General features: G+C 39.6%; 1 protein-coding gene across 2 annotated transcripts in view; it reads left to right on the forward strand.

The window, feature by feature from the left end:
- Positions 1-16,899, forward strand: part of KANSL1 (KAT8 regulatory NSL complex subunit 1) — a 153,079-nt gene extending 136,180 nt beyond the window's left edge. The window contains exons 13-19 of one of the 2 annotated variants that reach the window (XM_058181970.1): positions 158-312; positions 3,739-3,783; positions 4,761-4,882; positions 6,837-6,894; positions 11,730-11,842; positions 14,543-14,789; positions 15,159-16,899. In XM_058181970.1, the coding sequence (XP_058037953.1) occupies positions 158-312; positions 3,739-3,783; positions 4,761-4,882; positions 6,837-6,894; positions 11,730-11,842; positions 14,543-14,789; positions 15,159-15,386 (968 nt within the window). In that variant the 3' untranslated portion in view covers positions 15,387-16,899. The remainder of the gene's footprint in view (positions 1-157; positions 313-3,738; positions 3,784-4,760; positions 4,883-6,836; positions 6,895-11,729; positions 11,843-14,542; positions 14,790-15,158) is intronic. The other variant, XM_058181971.1, reaches the window with a different exon arrangement.
- Positions 16,900-17,814: the final 915 nt, after the last annotated feature.

Raw genomic sequence — 17,814 nt, forward strand, 5'->3', positions numbered from 1 at the left:
CAATCCAGCCAGAGGAAGCTTCTGTCGCTTACATGTGCTCTGGTTCTTCTGTGTCAGTTGTTTGATGCCTGTCTGGTGTAATGCTTGTGGGTGTAATACAGGCATTGTTTTCACTCATTATTCTCTACCTTATTCCTTCTCTTTCTTCCTTGCATAGTGTTGAAGCATCATGCAGAGATGGCAGGGCCAAGTTATTTGTCGAGTGCTATGGCCTCCACGTCTCACAGTTCCTTCATGAGGCAACTCTCCACTTCCTCTGAAAATTCCATCCCTCCTGTCCCCACAAGCTCCTTGGCAAGCTCCAGTGCAACTGTAAGTATTTTGGATGTGGGTGTGGGTGGGTGTTACCTGACAGTAGCAACAGTTTAATTTCTCCAGTGCTTCAGGATGCAGTGTGTTGCATGACCCCAGTCTTTCCATGTCTCAAGGTGCTTGAGAGCTAACCTTGACTTAGAAGAAAAATTAGGGCAAGGAAGAATGACATGAACAGAAGGATATGCATGTGCTCTTTCGTTTCAATTATAGAGTATAATATGGGATACAAGGGATTGCATCAAAGATACAATGAAAAAGATGATTTCTAGCTTTCATGCTCATTAATCTTCTGAATAATTAGATTTAGCTATAATGTCTCAGACCTGCAGCAGAGGAAGAAAAAAGTGAAAAGTGAAGAAAAGCAGGTTTCAAAAGTTGGGGAGCAATATATTCTGGGTTTGGGAACAAGGAAGTTGTGAATTCTAGTGGAGAATGGGTGAGAGAGTTGGGGGCAAGAGGTGGCAGTTAAGAAATGAACTTCAGTTTCATGCATGGAAAAGAACTTTACGGCTTTTCAGTCCAGCTGAATTGAAACTTGCTAGTTTTTTCTTTTTCTTTTGACCCAGACAAGGACTTTACAAAAAAAGTAGGGTAAAATTGGTGTACTTCCTCCTCTCTATATAGCTTGCTCTCCCTCCCCTCTCTCAGTCTTCCCATGGTTTGGTTTGCCTTAGTTGTATACTGCCACTCTTTGAAACTCAGCCCACATATATGTCCACCTTCCGTAACCAACCTGTGCCATCTTTCTCCTTACTTCTCTTTAATTGCATACCACTGTTCCCCTTGTGCATAACTAACAGCATTAGTTATCTCTCCCTCCCTTCCTCTTCTGTATACTTTTAGCTGTTGCCTCATGTTACCATCTCTGATTTTTCTCCTTTCCCACGTCTGCTTGGAAAGTGCATGATTTGGACACAGGCAAAAACTGCATATTCTAACCCAGGCACCACTGGCCAGAACTTCCCACCCTATGTATGGAATAACCTATACATAGGATGATTGGAATAAGACCTTGTGTGCCCGGACTCTAGAAATCAAAGTAATGAATAGTTAATTTTGTTTGAAACATTTCAGCAATTGCTAGTGATAGGTAAGCTTCATCTGGTGGGATTTGGTTTTCTATTCATCTGGTGGGATTTGGTTTTCTAGACTTTAGAAAACACTTTTCAGGAGCCTTCTTGTGATTTATTTTCTTGGCATGTGAACACTAAGAGCACCCTACAAGTTCACTGTGTTTTGATTCACTAGTCCCATATTCATTCTTTATGCCAAGCAAGTTTACTTGCTTGAAATAGTCATTTATTTTATTTATTAAATTTATATGCTATTCAGCTTGAGTATTTCAAGACATGTAGCACGTATCAGGTAAAAGTGGAATTTCAGTGACATCTCTAGAGATGATGTTCAAAATAGCATTGTAATTCTTACCTGAATACTTATTTGGTTGGACACAATCAGGACAGCTGAACGTCATTTAGTAGTGCAGGATAGTAGCTAAATCAGGGATTGAAATCCATATTCAGCTATAAAACTGCATCTGCCACATTAATTTCCTTAAAGAGTAATTATTGAAAGGATAAATTTAAGAAAAAGATATAGCATATATTTCCTTAAATGCCGGTACAAAAGCTGGATGTCAGTCTAAGAAGCATGCTTTCTTGGCCAAATTTGAGTTGAATAGGGAAATAATATTTCACAAACAGTTTGAATAATAATTGTTAATTCATTTCATTCACCTGGAAAAGGCCAAATAATATGAGTTAATAATAGCCATAATGGAACATGATCAGTCAACCAGTTCCACTCATAAAATGGGGGCCCTACAATTAGAAGTAATCGCAAATAATCTAGTTGAATGTTTTATTTGTTGGGTAGATGAGAGCAGAAAGAAAGAAAAACATTCAATAAAAACATGTTCCTATCTAGAACATTTCAAATATATTGGGATGTTATTTTGGAAGTTGTGGACCAAGTTAAATTCTCTGGATGATTTTGGATTGCATCTTCCATCAACCATAACAGTAGCTATGCTTTTGTTGGTTATGGTGAAATTTCAGTTATTTATTTTTGTGTCTTTCTGCACATATAGCAACCACTACAAGGTCACTTACAAAGTGGCAAAAAAATCTTACTAAATATTGTTAAAACCACTATTAAGCTAACACAATTAGAAAAGGGCTGAATTTAGAAGGTGGTTTTGCTCCATTTTCTGAAAGCAGAAAGAGTGGGAACAGACTATGGTTCTTCAGGGAGTGCTCCAAAGCTTGGAAACTAGGCCATCTCTTAGATATCTAGTAGACAGACTTCAGCAAGTGAAGATACCTGTAAAAGAGCCTCTTCTACTGATTTATGATTTAATCAACTGGTCCATCAGATAGTGAGGTCCTAAGCCATTCAGGGCTTTAAAGATGAAAACTAATACCTAAAATTGTGTCTGTAAGATAGTAACAATGGGTTGCGTTTTTCAAAATGGGCAAAGTATGCTTCTGATATTGTCTGCCAATTAGCAACTTAGTTTTTTGCATTTTATACCAGTTGAAGCCTTCATACACTCCTCAAGGGTAAAACTACATTGACATTGCAGTATAACCAAGTAGTTAATTATTGCTAGATCTAGGCAACTGGGATACATTTGATGTAATTGCCTGACCTTACCACTCATGTCACCTGAAAATCAGGGATAACGGAAGATGTCAAGGAGCCCTTCCAAATTCTAACCATCCTCTTTTACTGAGAATGTAATCCCATCCAGAATGATGAATAGGGTAGGGGGAAAAATATCACTGACTACTCTTGTTACAGGACCAATTTGGGAAAAGCTGATCTTGGGGATAAATACCTAAATGTGTTCATGAATAACTTTAAGGTCACTAATTCAAACAGAGGCAAATAAGAGGGTCTTCTTTTCCATTTCTTTTTTGGCTTGCGTTACTATGATACTTATGGAATCTCTCACATATAACTTTGGTCTCTCTGTACCTCTGTATGAGTTTGCAAGCAAGAACTGAATCACGAAATTTGCATCTCTGCCCCAAATAGCTCCTGTTGGTTCATACTTCATTGAACCTCTCAGGTAACTAACTAATACTAGGTCCATTTATGCAGGACAGGGGCCTTGTGCTAGCCAATCAGTGACAAGATTTGTATGTGTGTAACAATCCTATTTTCCAACATTAACAGCTGAAGTGAGGCTATTGAGTCTGTCTCCCTGTAGCAGTGCTCTTGACTAATTGTTTGTCTCAGCTTGTGATTAAAGTGCAGTTTTAACAGCAGTAGATGCATGTGCTTGGTTTTTATCCTCTTTATTAATACTGGGGGGAAAGGAGAACACTGAGACAATGGTAAATCATAAGCAGTTTTTGTAAACATTTTTTGGTAGTATTGTTTGTGGTATATTTCATGTCTGGTTTCCTCTACTTCAAGGTTTCCCAAGTTGGCCACCATTTTAAAAGTTTGAAATGTAATAAGGTTAGTTTCAAATTTCCCCAAGTAAGCTATTTTTTTCTAAATGCCTCTTAATAAGTTATAATATTTCTTCTAAGCTTGTTGACACTAAAAAAGTTCTAAGTATATTCTGCACCAAGTATTTTAAGCAGTAAAGAAAATAGCTTGATTATGAAAGTTGCAATAAAAATGAAGTAATGAATATCTGTCTTAAATAGGTATTATAATTTGGTATACATTGCTATGTCAACAGAGCCAGAGGCTTGAGAATCTCCTTAAGATAAGGTTTCCTAACTGTAGCAGCTTGAAGATCTGTGGACTTCAATTCTCAGAATTCCCCAGCCAGCATTCTGGGAGCTGGGATCCTGGGAGTTGGAATCCACACATCTTCAAGCTACCAAGGTTGAGAAACATTGCATTTAGGAATTTGTGTACAACCACTATAAAATAGCTAAAAGGAAAAGTTAGATCTGACACAATATAGCAGTCACTGAGCCAGAGATGATATTGTCAAAAAAAAATCCCATGTTCATGAAGAGCTTGGTAGAAGCTTAGGCAAAAGTCAGTAGCCACAAGCACTTGTTTTAATGTTATATTGGTGGGGTTACATACGCAGAGTATCTATGAATGTTAGAACTAGCAACATATTGCACATTTTAGCAATTTTTAGGAAAATGGGCTGTCAGGAAGAAGGTTTTCCAATGAATGAATATATGTTTTACAAACTAGTTGCACTATACAATGGGTAGTGTAGCTTTGCTTTAGTTTTAGTTACACGGTTGCTTAACTTGGAATTTACATCAGGATATCTTTTCATTAGTAGTTGGTTCCCTGGAATAAGCAAATTGGAACTTAAATAAATCCACTTCCATTGTATTTTAATCACTAGACTAAAAGACCAGAACATTTGTCATTTCTTTCTTCAGTAGATTAGTTTTGAAATTGTTCCCTCTTCATATCCCTGCCTCATTTTCACTGTTGTTTTCTGCATTATTTTGCAGCAACCGCCAAGGAGGAGAAGAGGAGAAAGCTCTTTTGACATTAACAACATCGTCATACCAATGTCTGTTGCTGCCACAACCAGGGTAGAAAAACTTCAGTACAAAGAAATTCTTACACCAAGGTATGTTTGGAGGTTTAGTTAGCATCTGAAACTTCCACAATCTTCCTGTTCATCTAAACTAGTTGAATAATGTAATATCTCAGTTTTTTCAGTCTTCCCTCTGTAGAAAATTACTGGGAACTACTTGATAAATGTTCCACAAGAAGTTAGAATCTTGCTTTTTCCATTCTGCAGATCACCTGAATGAAGCTTGTAGGCCACTAGTGGTTTTTAGACTACGTAAAATCTTTCATAGCTAAGGATCCATGTGTGAGTGAACCTCTGAGCCCAAAGATATTGCTGATCTATATTTTTCAGCTGCTAGCATGCCCAGTGGTAAAAAATACTTGAAACAAGTTAAATAGTATTTAGAAGACTACCATTTCTCCCTCAACTGTCTAGAAGCAGAACAATTTTCTTAAGATCAGGTTAAACATTTTGCTAAATGTGTTCCAGAACAGGTGTCTAATTAAATTTAGGAAGGTGAAGGATTTCCCAGGAAAGGGAAATGTAGTTAGTATGTTCCTTACACTGGTCTTCTTACAAAATTTTGTTTTCCCGTTACAGAAGCCATCTTTCTATTGAGAGAGAAGTTTCATTAGCTCTGGTAGCTTGATCTAAAATACTTTATTTATTGTAGATTTTAAGAGTATTACAGATGGAAAGGAGAAATGCTGGGTCTTAGTTGTGGCCTTGATGGAACTTTCTTCTTACCTGTGGTTACTCGACTTATGACTGAAATTGAATCCACAGTTTTGGCTTTGAGTCATGACAGTTGTAAAGTGAGTCACATGACTAGATCCCCCCCCTTTTTTGGGGGGCTGCAGTGGTTATAAAGTGTTCATCATAATCATTAAGCAGAATAAACTTTTTTTTTTTTTTTGCTATGAGCAGGGTGTTGTTTTTTTTCCTGGAAACCAAAAGTAAATAACCTGTTTCCAGAAAAAGCATTATAAATCATAGTCATGTGACTGCAGGGCCATGGCTCTGTACTTTTCTAGGAAGAGTCATAGCTCATCATGCTTTTAATTGAAAAGATCCACTGCATCAGTCACTAATTTAAATGATCTCTACTGCTTCATTAGAAATTAGAAGAGGAAAAAATATCAGCTGAATTAGAGCAAGAGTGTGATAATCATGGAAAGCGAATGTGAAATATTTCCCACCCCTTCTTCTTTGTGTTCTTTTTCATGCTGTCATGGCAACAGTAGTCTCTTTTAGGGGCTCTATAACATTACATAGTGGAGATGAATAGCTATCTATCTCTGGCTCTGTCCCTTGGATCCGTTTCATCATTCTCACCAATGCACTCCACCAGACTTCCAGTTGATCCTTGCAAGAGCAACATACGTTTATTGTTATTATTGCAATTAATAGAATATGCTATATAGGAATCAACAGGCATTTTCCTTCAAAAATGCTCACACTCTCCAAATAAATATTTTTTAAAATGGCAAATCTCACAAGATATTTTGCAAATTGCGATTGGAATTGCAGCCTAGTATGTACAGAGACTTGAAGGCATGAGTTGGTGTGAGCTGGTAATATATCTGATTTGAAATTATGCCTCTGCATGTTAAAAGGGCAGATTGAGATATGACTGTTAAGAACGTTTGTGAGATCTCTTTAAAAAAAGATGTTTGAAGCTTATTTGCTTTACCTGGAGAGAGGAAAGAGTTAGAAAAGGTGTGCTGGAAAATCAAAGGCAATTTTTGTGGTACTGAGGTTTAGAAGGGGCAGATAGTCTGAAACGCAGGCTCTGTTATGGCTCTGACTTTCCCAAGAAAGGATTAAGTTCAATCTTCAGCTTAAGTTGAATTCTTAAGTTGCTTTGATCAATCAATGAAAATCTCCTTAAGCTCCATGGAGGAAAAGCCAAATGCAAAAGCAGCAGAATTCCCTTTGCTGTTGTATCCAGGTGGCAATTGGGTGTATTTTCCCGACTGACTCTTCTTTTTTGACCCAATTGTTGCAGCTGGCGTGTTGTGGATGTTGGTGCTGTGAAGATGAATCCAGATGAAGAGAGTGAAGAGGTAATTGTAATGGCTTTCCTTGGTTGTCTGCTTAATTTCCATGCATGGAATTCTGAGCAGATTCTGATACTATAATATTGGCATATGTTGACTTCCAAATATATTTGGAAGAAAATGATAAAACCTGCCCATGAGTGGCTTTCTTTCCATTCTAAAATGACGATATGATCAACACATGACTTTTTCCAAGGAAGAATTCTTTTTGAAGCAATCTAGAGCCATTTCTTGGTTATCTGTTGAATGGCTGATAAAAACAAATGGAAGTGTCTGCCCACAGAGCATTTTTGGAGGGCAGAATAGAATTACAATTCACAGTGAGTGTGATTACTACTAGGAAACTAAAATTGGAGTACCTACTGATTCTCTCCCCAGCCTAGCACCCAGTAATTGTGCTGAACTGCCATTCCTAGCCAATGTTACTAATTGTGCCTAGATATCCTTAGAAGGTGCTAGCTCAGGCTGAGGAAGACTGCCTTGTGAAAGTTCATTATTCATCTGATTGACTAAAGGCTACTCAATTCCCTCCAGGAGGCTTACATATATATATATTTTTAAAAAGTAAACAAAGAGATATATATGTCCAGTCACACATTATAAATATTTCATAACTGTTTGATTGGGGTCAGTAATCACCTTATTCTAGAGCCTATCCTCCCCTCCCCAACCCAAAATCTCTGCCCATTTTACAGCCCGGCATTCCTCACAGGAGTACAGAGGGTAAAGTAGAGTCCTTGCTTGACAATGGGGAGGGAAGGGCAGAGAGACCCTGGACTTTGTAATATTTAGCTTGGAGAAAGTATGGTTGTGTTCTTGGAAAGTACTATCCGAAGAGAGTTGTATAGGCTGAGGCATGCAGCCAGGCATACTTGCAAAAGCGGGATTGTGGCATCAGCAAAATGCTGTGTTTGCCTATGTTAGCTGTCTCTCCGCTAAGGCCAGAGTTGAGAGAGAGGACTAACCGTCAAAGGAAAAGGCAACAAGCTGTTGCTTGTCATGCATTCACAAGAATAAAAGAACTGTCTAATTAATGTTACATCTCACCATGCTTTTAAATGAAAATCTCATTCTCTGCTACATCCTATTTTATAGATATTAGTAGGTTCCTAGGCAACACCTCAGTAACTCTCAGTATCAGTATCTCTCAGTAACTATCTCAAGGTGGGAGGCAGTCTCACACTTGGAAGGGGAAATCTTTATTTAGAGCCCAGCAGCATTTTTATATTCTCCAGGCTGATGGATCAGTGACATTAAGGGGTATTTGCTTTATTTATACAAATCCAAACGAGCTGAGATCACTATGTATCAATGATTCCTTACTTATGCTAAGCAATGAAGAGATCTGTTTTTTTTTTCCTTGCTCATCCTCTTGTCGCAGGCAATTTTTCTATTCCAGTTAATGAGCAAACTTACAAAATTGCTGCATCAATTACCCCAAGAAGGATTTTTCAGCCTGTTACTGAGCTGTATCTAGGTAGCTAATGAGAAGGATTGACAGACCCAAGTTTTGGAACTTAGTATCTTTAAGGCTAAGTTAGCATTGCCCATCGGAGATTCCTGCTTACTAGGTTAGAGATAAAAGACTCTCCACATTCCAACAAATAGAAATAATATGAGGAAGTCTATTCTTAAGAGTTGTGTTGTGATCTGCTCTTCTGATTCTATGGAAAGTTCTTCTCTAGATCAAGATGGCGGGAAAGTAGTCAGAGCCTTTCCATGTGAAGTTTCTGTTCTTTTCTACTGAAGAGTAGTGTGCCTTGATCTCAGGAAGCTTATCCAGTTGCCCTTTTTGCGCTACTACATTTTAATGGGTCTTCCCTATTGAAGAAATCCTGGTTCCAAAATTACTTAGAGAAAACTCAGGCATTTTAAGGCCTCTGGGTCACATCGATCTTTTGGCTATACCTGTGGGGCCAATGTGAGGACAGTTGGCAATTAGAAATCAAATATAGATAAGCACGCTCCAGAGGACAGAAGAAGAAGCCAAGTTAGGTCCAGCTTTACACAATTGCTGTCTGCTCTTTTAGTCAGCTGTTGGCTTCAGGAGGACGAGGGGAGGAGGTGCTTTTCTACTCCTGTGCAGTACTCCCTTCACCTGGAGCAACTTGAGGAGCTGATACAAAGAATTTTGAGGACATAAAATCAGGATACATTGGTTCAGCCCTCCACAAAAATCACAGTTTTTCATATGGCCCCTTGGGAAGATTAATTACACACCCCGACTTAGAAGATAGTTGGAATTTGGAGAGCTAGTTTGGTATTGTGGTTAAGCCAGTGGTCTCCAACCTTCCCAGCTTGGCAACCCGGTGCGGGGGGGGGGAGGCAGGTGAGTGGCAGGAGCACTCAGCTCCATTAATCCAAGCGGCGGGCACATACATCCCCCACCCGCGCAAGTGGAGCTTCATTTGTGAGTAGAGAATGCTTTTGCGCAAGGCTGCACTTGTGTCAGTGGCAGGCACCTGTCCAAGCAGAGGGCACTTGTGCTTGTGTGCAGAGCTGCACTGTCATGTGCGGAGGATGCTTTTTCTCGCACACAAAGCTCCACTTGCATCAGTGGAGAGTGCTTATAAGAGTGGAGCTTCGCTCATGAGCACAAGCGCCCTCCATTTAAGCACCCTCTGTTTGTGCGAGTAGAGGTTCACGCGAGCATGCTTGCCCACCGCTTGAGTGGAGCTTTGCGCACACTTGCCCATCACTTTTGTGGCCCTGTTTTGAACATGCCAAGGTCCAGTAGTGGGCTGGGGATTGGTGACCCCTGGGTTAAGGCATTAGACTAGAAAGCAGAATACTGTGACTTCTAGTCCTGTCTTGGGTATGAAACCAGCTGGATGATCTTGGGTCAGTTGCTTTCTCTCAGTCCTAGGAAGGAGACAGTGGCAAATCACTTCAAAAACCTTGCCAAGAAAATTGCAGAGACTTTTTCCAGGCAGTCTCCAAAAATCAGACACAATTGAATGGAAGAAAAACAAACCTGGAATTCAGACTATAACTGAAGTAGCCACTCTCAAACAATGATAGTTTTTCCCTAGCAAAAGGTGACTGAATTGATTGTATGATAATAGGATGATCATGATGGATCATGATGACAAAAGTGTCCATTTTTCTTTGACAGTTCATATACCATCAGATACTCGTTTTATCCACATCTTAAGAAATCGAATCTTCCTCAGGAAATTATACTGATTCCCAACCATATTGGCTATCACTGAAATATATGGGGGTTAAAAATCCATATAGGTTGATGTGCCAGGTTGGAGAAGGTTGCTCTAGTTGCATGGAAATGTTTGAACCAAAAATGTATAAAGTATCTTCTCCTTGGGTTCTCTTAGGTGTTTGATTTTATCCAGATTGAATTTTCAATCTGCTAATAGAGAATTGAAGTCTAAAATCTGAATTTGGTTATCCTATCCTACCTAAAAAGAGTATATATGTAGAAGAAATTTGATGTGGTTATTCATAGGGGATATACACTGAAACACTTCCTTTAAAGACTCCCAAATTCCAAATAACATGCTTCAGAGTATATGGGAGCACAAAAGTGGCTCCTGTTTCCATTTTTTTAAAACAGCATTGCCTTTTTCTATGATCGCAAAATTCCTTGGAGAAAGTTGCAGACACATGTCTCTGCATGCTGCAAAAATTCCTATTGGGTTGAATCCAAAGGATTACACAGCCCTGAAAAAATGTTTTGTAGTTGTAACCTGTGCCAGGTAAAAGCAGGATTGCAAATTCATGTGTATAATATAGGGAATCTTTGATCTAATCACTGTTCGTTCAAACATATGATGGTGCTGAACGAAAGAACATACCACCCTCCCTCCCAAAGTTTCCACTTTTACAGCATCCCTGCTGTCTCAATAAAAATTGGGATGCTTGACAGCACATCTGTCCTTAATGATTCAAGTCCCCTTCATCAGAGGCAGGGAAGCATTTCCTAGTTAGGCCCATCAGCTTTCCCCCTGCTTCATCACACCCAGAAGGCTTGGGCCTTCTTCCTACCCAACTGCTTACCTTCTCTTTCAGTGCAGCTGCTGACACGCATTCCTAATCAAAGTAAGGCACAGTTACTGTAGAAAGATAGCCAGTGTGAAGTTTCCAAAGATAGAAACAACCTTAAATCATTGCTAGGGTGGTGAATATCTTGCAGTGTTCTGAAGCTCTTTTGAAACATCACATTAAATAGCTTCCTGAGGAAGCTGTACCTCATTGTTGACTGGGCAGGCTTGTCAACAGTTGCATGAATTGGAAAGATAAGTAGACTCATGAGTAGTAAGGGCTGGGGAGACCTGTCTGCCATCAGGTCTTGTTGACTAAGACCTCCCAGCCAATAACAAATTTCCATGCACCAGTTTGCATTGGCCCTCCCTGGACCTCCTCACCCGTGAAGCACCTCTGCAAGTGGCTTAATAACTGTAATAGGTGAAGCTGGGATTGTGGTTGTTGAGCAAGGCAGTCATGGGTGTGTCTCACTTAATGACTGCAATGACTTACTACCCAAATTTTGGGCTTGGTAGTGGTCATATGTCAAGGACCATCTATCAGCAGACACAGGATATGGCTAGGAGTCTTTTTGCCCTGTATTTCATTAATTCTACAGGGGGGAAAAGTTTGCTTTATGGCTAGATAAATTATGTCTTTTAATAATTTATTGGTAACTGGATAATTTAGAGTCTTTTCAGTTACCTATTTTAAGAAGTGAATAAGGTAGGCCTGTGATGAAAAAAATAGCTACTATTCTTAGAGAGCTGTTTGTCCCCTTTATGAAGTGCTTCAGTAGGACAAGTTTTGTAAAGCTTCAGTCCTATTCCAATCCTAACCTTCTTTCATGGCTTTTTCAGATAGAGGATATGTCTGATACAGCCTTTGCTGCTCTCCATGCTAAGTGTGAGGAAATGGAGCGAGCCAGGTGGCTGTGGAGCACAAGTTTGCCACCACAACGGCGAGCTAGCAGGTAAGACTGGCTGCTCCTTCAGAAGCAGAGTGCTTAGCAACCTCAGCACTTCAGTTATAAGCACCTGCTGTTAACTTTTCAGCAGCATTGTAGCAAATACCATATCCCTGTTGAGATACAAAGCTCATTCATGCCCCAATGAATGGTGGGGAGGGTGTTTGCGGAAAAGCATTTCCTGGAGCTAAAGTTGTTTGCACTAGTGAGAATATTTCCTTCAGTAAAAGAAGTTGATCTTTATTTGTATGAGTGTTCCTGATACCTGGGGCATTATTTTCCAGAAAGAGTTCAGAAGCTTTACAGTCTTACATGACTTGGGAATCACATCTGCTACAAACTATAATATGATAGATCCCTGTTACAAAAAGTTTAGAGCTTGAACTTCAGAGAAGCAGAAACCGGGGTGGGGGTGGGGAATGGAAAATGGAAGTTGGGATAAAGAAAAGAGTTCTCAGCTACTTTTATTTCATGTGTGAAGATACTTTTTAACAATTTATGTCTTGAATTTTCAATATTAATGCAAAGGTACTATCTCAAAACAAGATGCATTCTCCATATAAGTCCTAAATTTAGATAAAGAGAACCCAATTAAACATGGAGTCAAAAACAGTTTATTAATCAGGGAAAATAATCTAAAGCCACATATTTGTATTTGGCAGAAATATATAAATCTCTAAAATTATCAGTTCGTTTGAAGGAGAGATTGGAATTGGTATTTCAGTCAATGAGGAACAGTGCGGTGGCTCAGTGGTTAAAATGCTGGGCTTGTTGGCTGGAAAAGCTACAGCAAGTTCAAGACCCAAGCACCGCGTGACAGGATGAACTCCCATCCTAACCCCAGCTCCTGCCAACTTAGCGGTTCAAATGCGAGTAGATACATAGTTATCACTTTGGTTGGAAGGTAACTGCACTTTGTGACTTAATACTGGCCTCATGATCACAGAAATGTCTTCTGGTAGTGCTGGCTCGGAGATGAGCCCCTTCCCTCTTAATTGGCAAAAACTAGCAGAGTAAAATCCACAAGGACTTTACTGTACCTTTTTATTTCAATCAGTGAGGTGACAATCAGGTTTGAGTGTGAGACATCCTGCTTTATTTAAGAAGCATAGTTACGGGTATTCATTATCAAAGTCCAATCTTCTCAACAGGTGTGTCATTGTGTCATGGCTTAAAGATTCTAAGGACTTCTGAAAAACAGTTGTTGATGCTCAGTAGTCTGGAAGTGGTTTTCATATTATTTTCAAAGAGTTTGGACTTCACTAGTCCACTGTCAGGCAGATGTGTTGAATTGCCTCCATTTGTATGCTTTTGCTATTTTCCACATGAGAAGTTGGCCAAGCAAGAACACAATAAAATCAAAGAACCCCAGGGTAACATCTAAGAAACTAGAGGCCAATTTTTCATAGGTGAATGCCAATATTCGTAAAACCATCCTCAGGAGGAAACTGAAGAACAATGCTGTGCCTGGCAAGGTTGCAAGGAGAAAGCCAGTAGTACTTTCCAAAAGGGAAAAGAGAAAAAAAATGTTCATGTGTAGTTCACAAAATCTTATCTGGATGAGCCTGAAGGCTATTAGAAGAATGTTTTGTGGATACCAAAATTACGTTTATTTTACTGGAATAAAAAGTGTTAATGTTTAGTAAAAGGCAAATCCTACCTTCCAGTAAGAGAAAACGTTCTCATCTTTGAAACATGGCAGATTATGGTTTAGGCTTGCTTTGCCATTTCTGGATCAGGACAGCTTGCCATTGTTGAAAGAACTATTCTGAATTAAACCAGCAAATTTTATAGAAAAATTTCAGGCTATCATCTGTGCCCTAAAGCTCAACTGCATCATGCAGCAAGACGATGACCCAAAACACAGGTTGCATGACCAAAGAATGGTTAAAATAGAAGAAAGTTTTGGAATTGCCAAGTCTAAGTCCTGATCTTGATCCTATAGAAATGTTGTTGAAGCCCACCAACATCCCTGAGTTGAAGCTTTCTGAAAGGAGGGATGGGTAAAATTTCTCCAGGCTGATTGCAGACTGATCAATAGTTAATGGAAACGTTCAGTTACAGTTACTGCTACCTAAGGGAGGCACACCAGTTATTAAAAGCAAAATTTTTCATATTTGCACACACACATGCTCAAACATGTAGCTTTGGATTATTTTCATAAAATGTCTTTGATTCATTTAATTGGGTTCTCTTTATCTACTTTTAGAAAGTGTGGAGAACAGTTCAGATTCTAGGTCATATTTATATAGACATACTGAACTTGAAAAGGTTCATAAACTTTAAAAGCACCACTGTAATTGAGTTCTTGAAATGGTAAATAGAGTTTGTGTCAAAAACTTTTGGATGAAGGATAGATTCAGAAGGCGGGGAGGACATAAGAGAGCTGTTTTGAGAGAGTTTCAAGTGTAAAAAAAGAGTAAGCCTTTTCTGAAAGAAGGGGACCTTGTGTGAAGAGACCATGACCATCATGGCCAGAGATGTATCCAAGAGAGGAGGGAAATGATAAGGACCATGCCAAGGTTTTTTTAGAATAGGGGACTTTTCATTGGCAAGTAACTGTTTACTTCCTGGTGTCATTTACTGTTTCTAAGCTTCACTTATGATTTGTCTGGATTAAGATGGGAGAATGTAATAGGAGATTGAGGAAAGATTGTATTAATTAATAATTGCCATCCTTATGTATTATATTTATTTTAATTTCAGGTCATACAGGTCTACAGATGGACAGGCAACCCCACAGTTGGGGAACCCATCTACTCCACAGCCAGCCTCACCTGATGTTGGAAACTGCTGCCCCCATTCAGATTTCTCCCATCTATACTCTCCACGCAGCCCCATCAGTCCTGACCTGTTCTCTGGTCCTCATACCCCTTTGTCTCGAGACTCCATGCGGCATCTGTCAACAGAGGATACCCGTTGTTCCACACCTGATTCTGGCCTTGATGAGCAGGTGAGTGAATGAATCTCTTCTGGCATTTAATGAAAAAATCTATGACTCTGTTGGCCTTGTAGGTGAGAATTGCTCCTGTTAATTTGACCTGTTTCTTTTTACCTACAAAGATTGAAAGTATTCTAGGTTTCTGCCCCCAGATTTGGGGGATACTAGCTGCATACAGACTGCAAAATTACTTTTAGTTGCAGTTCTATTCCGAAAGAATATTTCTGGTTTTCAGATTGTGTCTTGTATTAGTCTTGAGTGTTCATACGCTGCAGCATTGCTGTAGTTGCTCAGTGTCTTTCATTACAAGGGCTTCCAGATAAGGTGCAATGGGACACAGAGGTGATGAAGCCTATCAACCACTCTGCCTTTTCTTCCCAGACTGTGCAGCCCTGGGAACGGCGCACTTTCCCACTGCCCTACAATCCCAAGACTGAGTGTGAGGAACAGTCAGACCCACAGGACCGGTCATCACGTTGCACACGGCGCACATCAGGCAGCAAGCCCTCCCGAGAACCAGACACTGCCTCCATCTCACCTTCCCTTGCTTGCTTCAAGAGCCGGAATTCGGGGGCCACAGCCACAGTTCAGCGGCCGGCCCACAGATAAGAGAGGGACAGGAAAGCGGAGCAAAAAGAAAAAAAATCCACCAAATTAACTCTTGGCATTAAAAGTTTCTGAAATCTGTGTTTGATATTCAAACATCCTGCCGGGAATTTTCACAGTTTTTAGTGAATTTAAGGAGTTTAGAAACTGTTTTCTTTCTTTCACTCCTTCTCCCCCCCCCCTTCTTTCCACGTTTCTTTGTCTCACACATACCTTATCCAGTGCTGTGGTCTGATGAGGAGAGAAAGCCTGCCACTCCCTCCCTGACGTAGGTGTATACTCCTCAGAAAGGAGAGTGCAGCTGGCTGGTTGACCCTGGAATTAGTTCTTTGGTAAAAGAATACTTTTCATTTGTTTTGTTTTTTTTCTTTTACTGTTTAATGTCTGTTTTCCTCACCTGCCAACATCACGGTGCCCTCCCTCACCCTTAAAAGTTTAGTGAAGTGAAATTAGTGGTAACAAGTGATGTTTTCTTAAAGAGACCTTCCCTCCCTCCCACCGCCCACTGGCACTAGAAAGCACTTGCAATGCAAACTCAAGATCACTTGGTTCCTTAAGGGATAGCTACCCATTGCACCTACTACCAACAAGAAGCTGTTCTCCAGCAACCTTTGATATGTTCTGGGGTTTTCTGCTGCTTCTGAGACCGTCTCTCCATATTAAACAAAAAGTTCAGTTGTGCGAGAAAAAGCAATTTTCCATAATCAGGCTGGATATGTTTTGGATGTTTTATTCATATCGTGTTTTGTTTCTTAATGGCAGATTAGTGGGGAGAAGGCTGACAGCCATTCATTTCAAGAGGAACCTTTTTTTCCATGCATTTTTTTTTTCTGGATGTGATCTAGGGTTACTTTCTTTCCTTTCCCTGTTAATTACTAACACTTCTGTGTTTTCTTTTAATTTTGCATTCTGTCCATTAGTTTGAAAGCTGTAGGTTATACATCTGCAGCTAATTGATTGCAATACAGTAGTGTTGAGCCTTAAGTACTGGGAGCGATGTCACAGGATTCAACAATTTGCCACCCCAGATCCACAAGCCATATAATGAGTGTGGTATAATCTCATTGTTCCCTTTTCTTCCACTCTCTATTTAAAAGAAGTAGTCTATGCATTGTTTGAGATTGCATTTAAATTTGAACATATGTCTTGAGTACCAAAATATTTGTTTTTTCCAGAGAAAAATTGGATTTTGTTTTTCACCTCTACCTCTTACTTATCTCAATTGCAACTTACAAGTTTTGAGGCAGAAATGAATCTCAGTCATGTGCCCCACCCACCCACCCCCAGAAAATGGCTTGGGCTGATTCTTACCAAGCGAAGAGATCTGACTTTTTTAATATATATATTTAAAGAGGCAATTTGGAGAAATGAATCTGCCCCTATTTTTTTCTTGAAAATGATTTGGGCTGACATTTGCCAAGCTGAACAGATCTGATTTTTGTTTGTTTGGTTTTTGTTTTTGTTTTGTTTTGTTTTGTTTAAAGAGCAGATTTGAAAGAGAACTGAATCTCAGTCATGTTCCCCCCCCCCCCCCCGAAAAATGGCTTGGGTTGAGTTTAGCCAAGCTGAACAGATCTGTGGTTTTTTTGTTCCTTTTCTTTAATTTAAAGAGCAGTTTTAAGAGAGAATTGAATCTCAGTCATGGTTTTTTCCCCCCTGAAAATGGCTTGGACTGAATCTTGCCAAGCTGAACAGATCTGGTTTTGTTTTGCTTTTTCTTTTGTTTAGTTTAAAGAGCAGATTTGAGAGAGAATTGAATCTCAGTCATGGTTTGTTTTTTCCCCCCCTGAAAATGGCTTGGACTGGATCTTGCCAAGCTGAACAGATCTGGTTTTGTTTTGTTTTTTGTTTTGTTTAGTTTAAAGAGCAGATTTGAGAGGGAATTGAATCTCAGTCATGGTTTTTTTCCCCCCCTGAAAATGGCTTGGACTGAATCTTGCCAAGCTGAACAGATCTGGTTTTGTTTTGTTTTTTGTTTTGTTTAGTTTAAAGAGCAGATTTGAGAGGGAATTGAATCTCAGTCATGGTTTTTTTCCCCCCCTGAAAATGGCTTGGATTGGATCTTGCCAAGCTGAACAGATCTGGTTTTGTTTTGCTTTTTGTTTTGTTTAGTTTAAAGAGCAGATTTGAGAGAGAATTGAATCTCAGTCATGGTTTCCCCCCCCCCCCGAAAATGGCTTGGATTGGATCTTGCCAAGCTGAACAGATCTGGTTTTGTTTTGTTTTTTGTTTTGTTGAGTTTAAAGAGCAGATTTGAGAGAGAATTGAATCTCAGTCATGGTTTTTTTCCCCCCCTGAAAATGGCTTGGATTGGATCTTGCCAAGCTGAACAGATCTGGTTTTGTTTTGTTTTTTGTTTTGTTGAGTTTAAAGAGCAGATTTGAGAGAGAATTGAATCTCAGTCATGGTTTTTTTTCCCCCCTGAAAATGG

This window comes from Ahaetulla prasina, chromosome 4 (assembly GCF_028640845.1).
Source record: "Ahaetulla prasina isolate Xishuangbanna chromosome 4, ASM2864084v1, whole genome shotgun sequence".
Taxonomy (NCBI): Eukaryota; Metazoa; Chordata; class Lepidosauria; order Squamata; family Colubridae; genus Ahaetulla; species Ahaetulla prasina.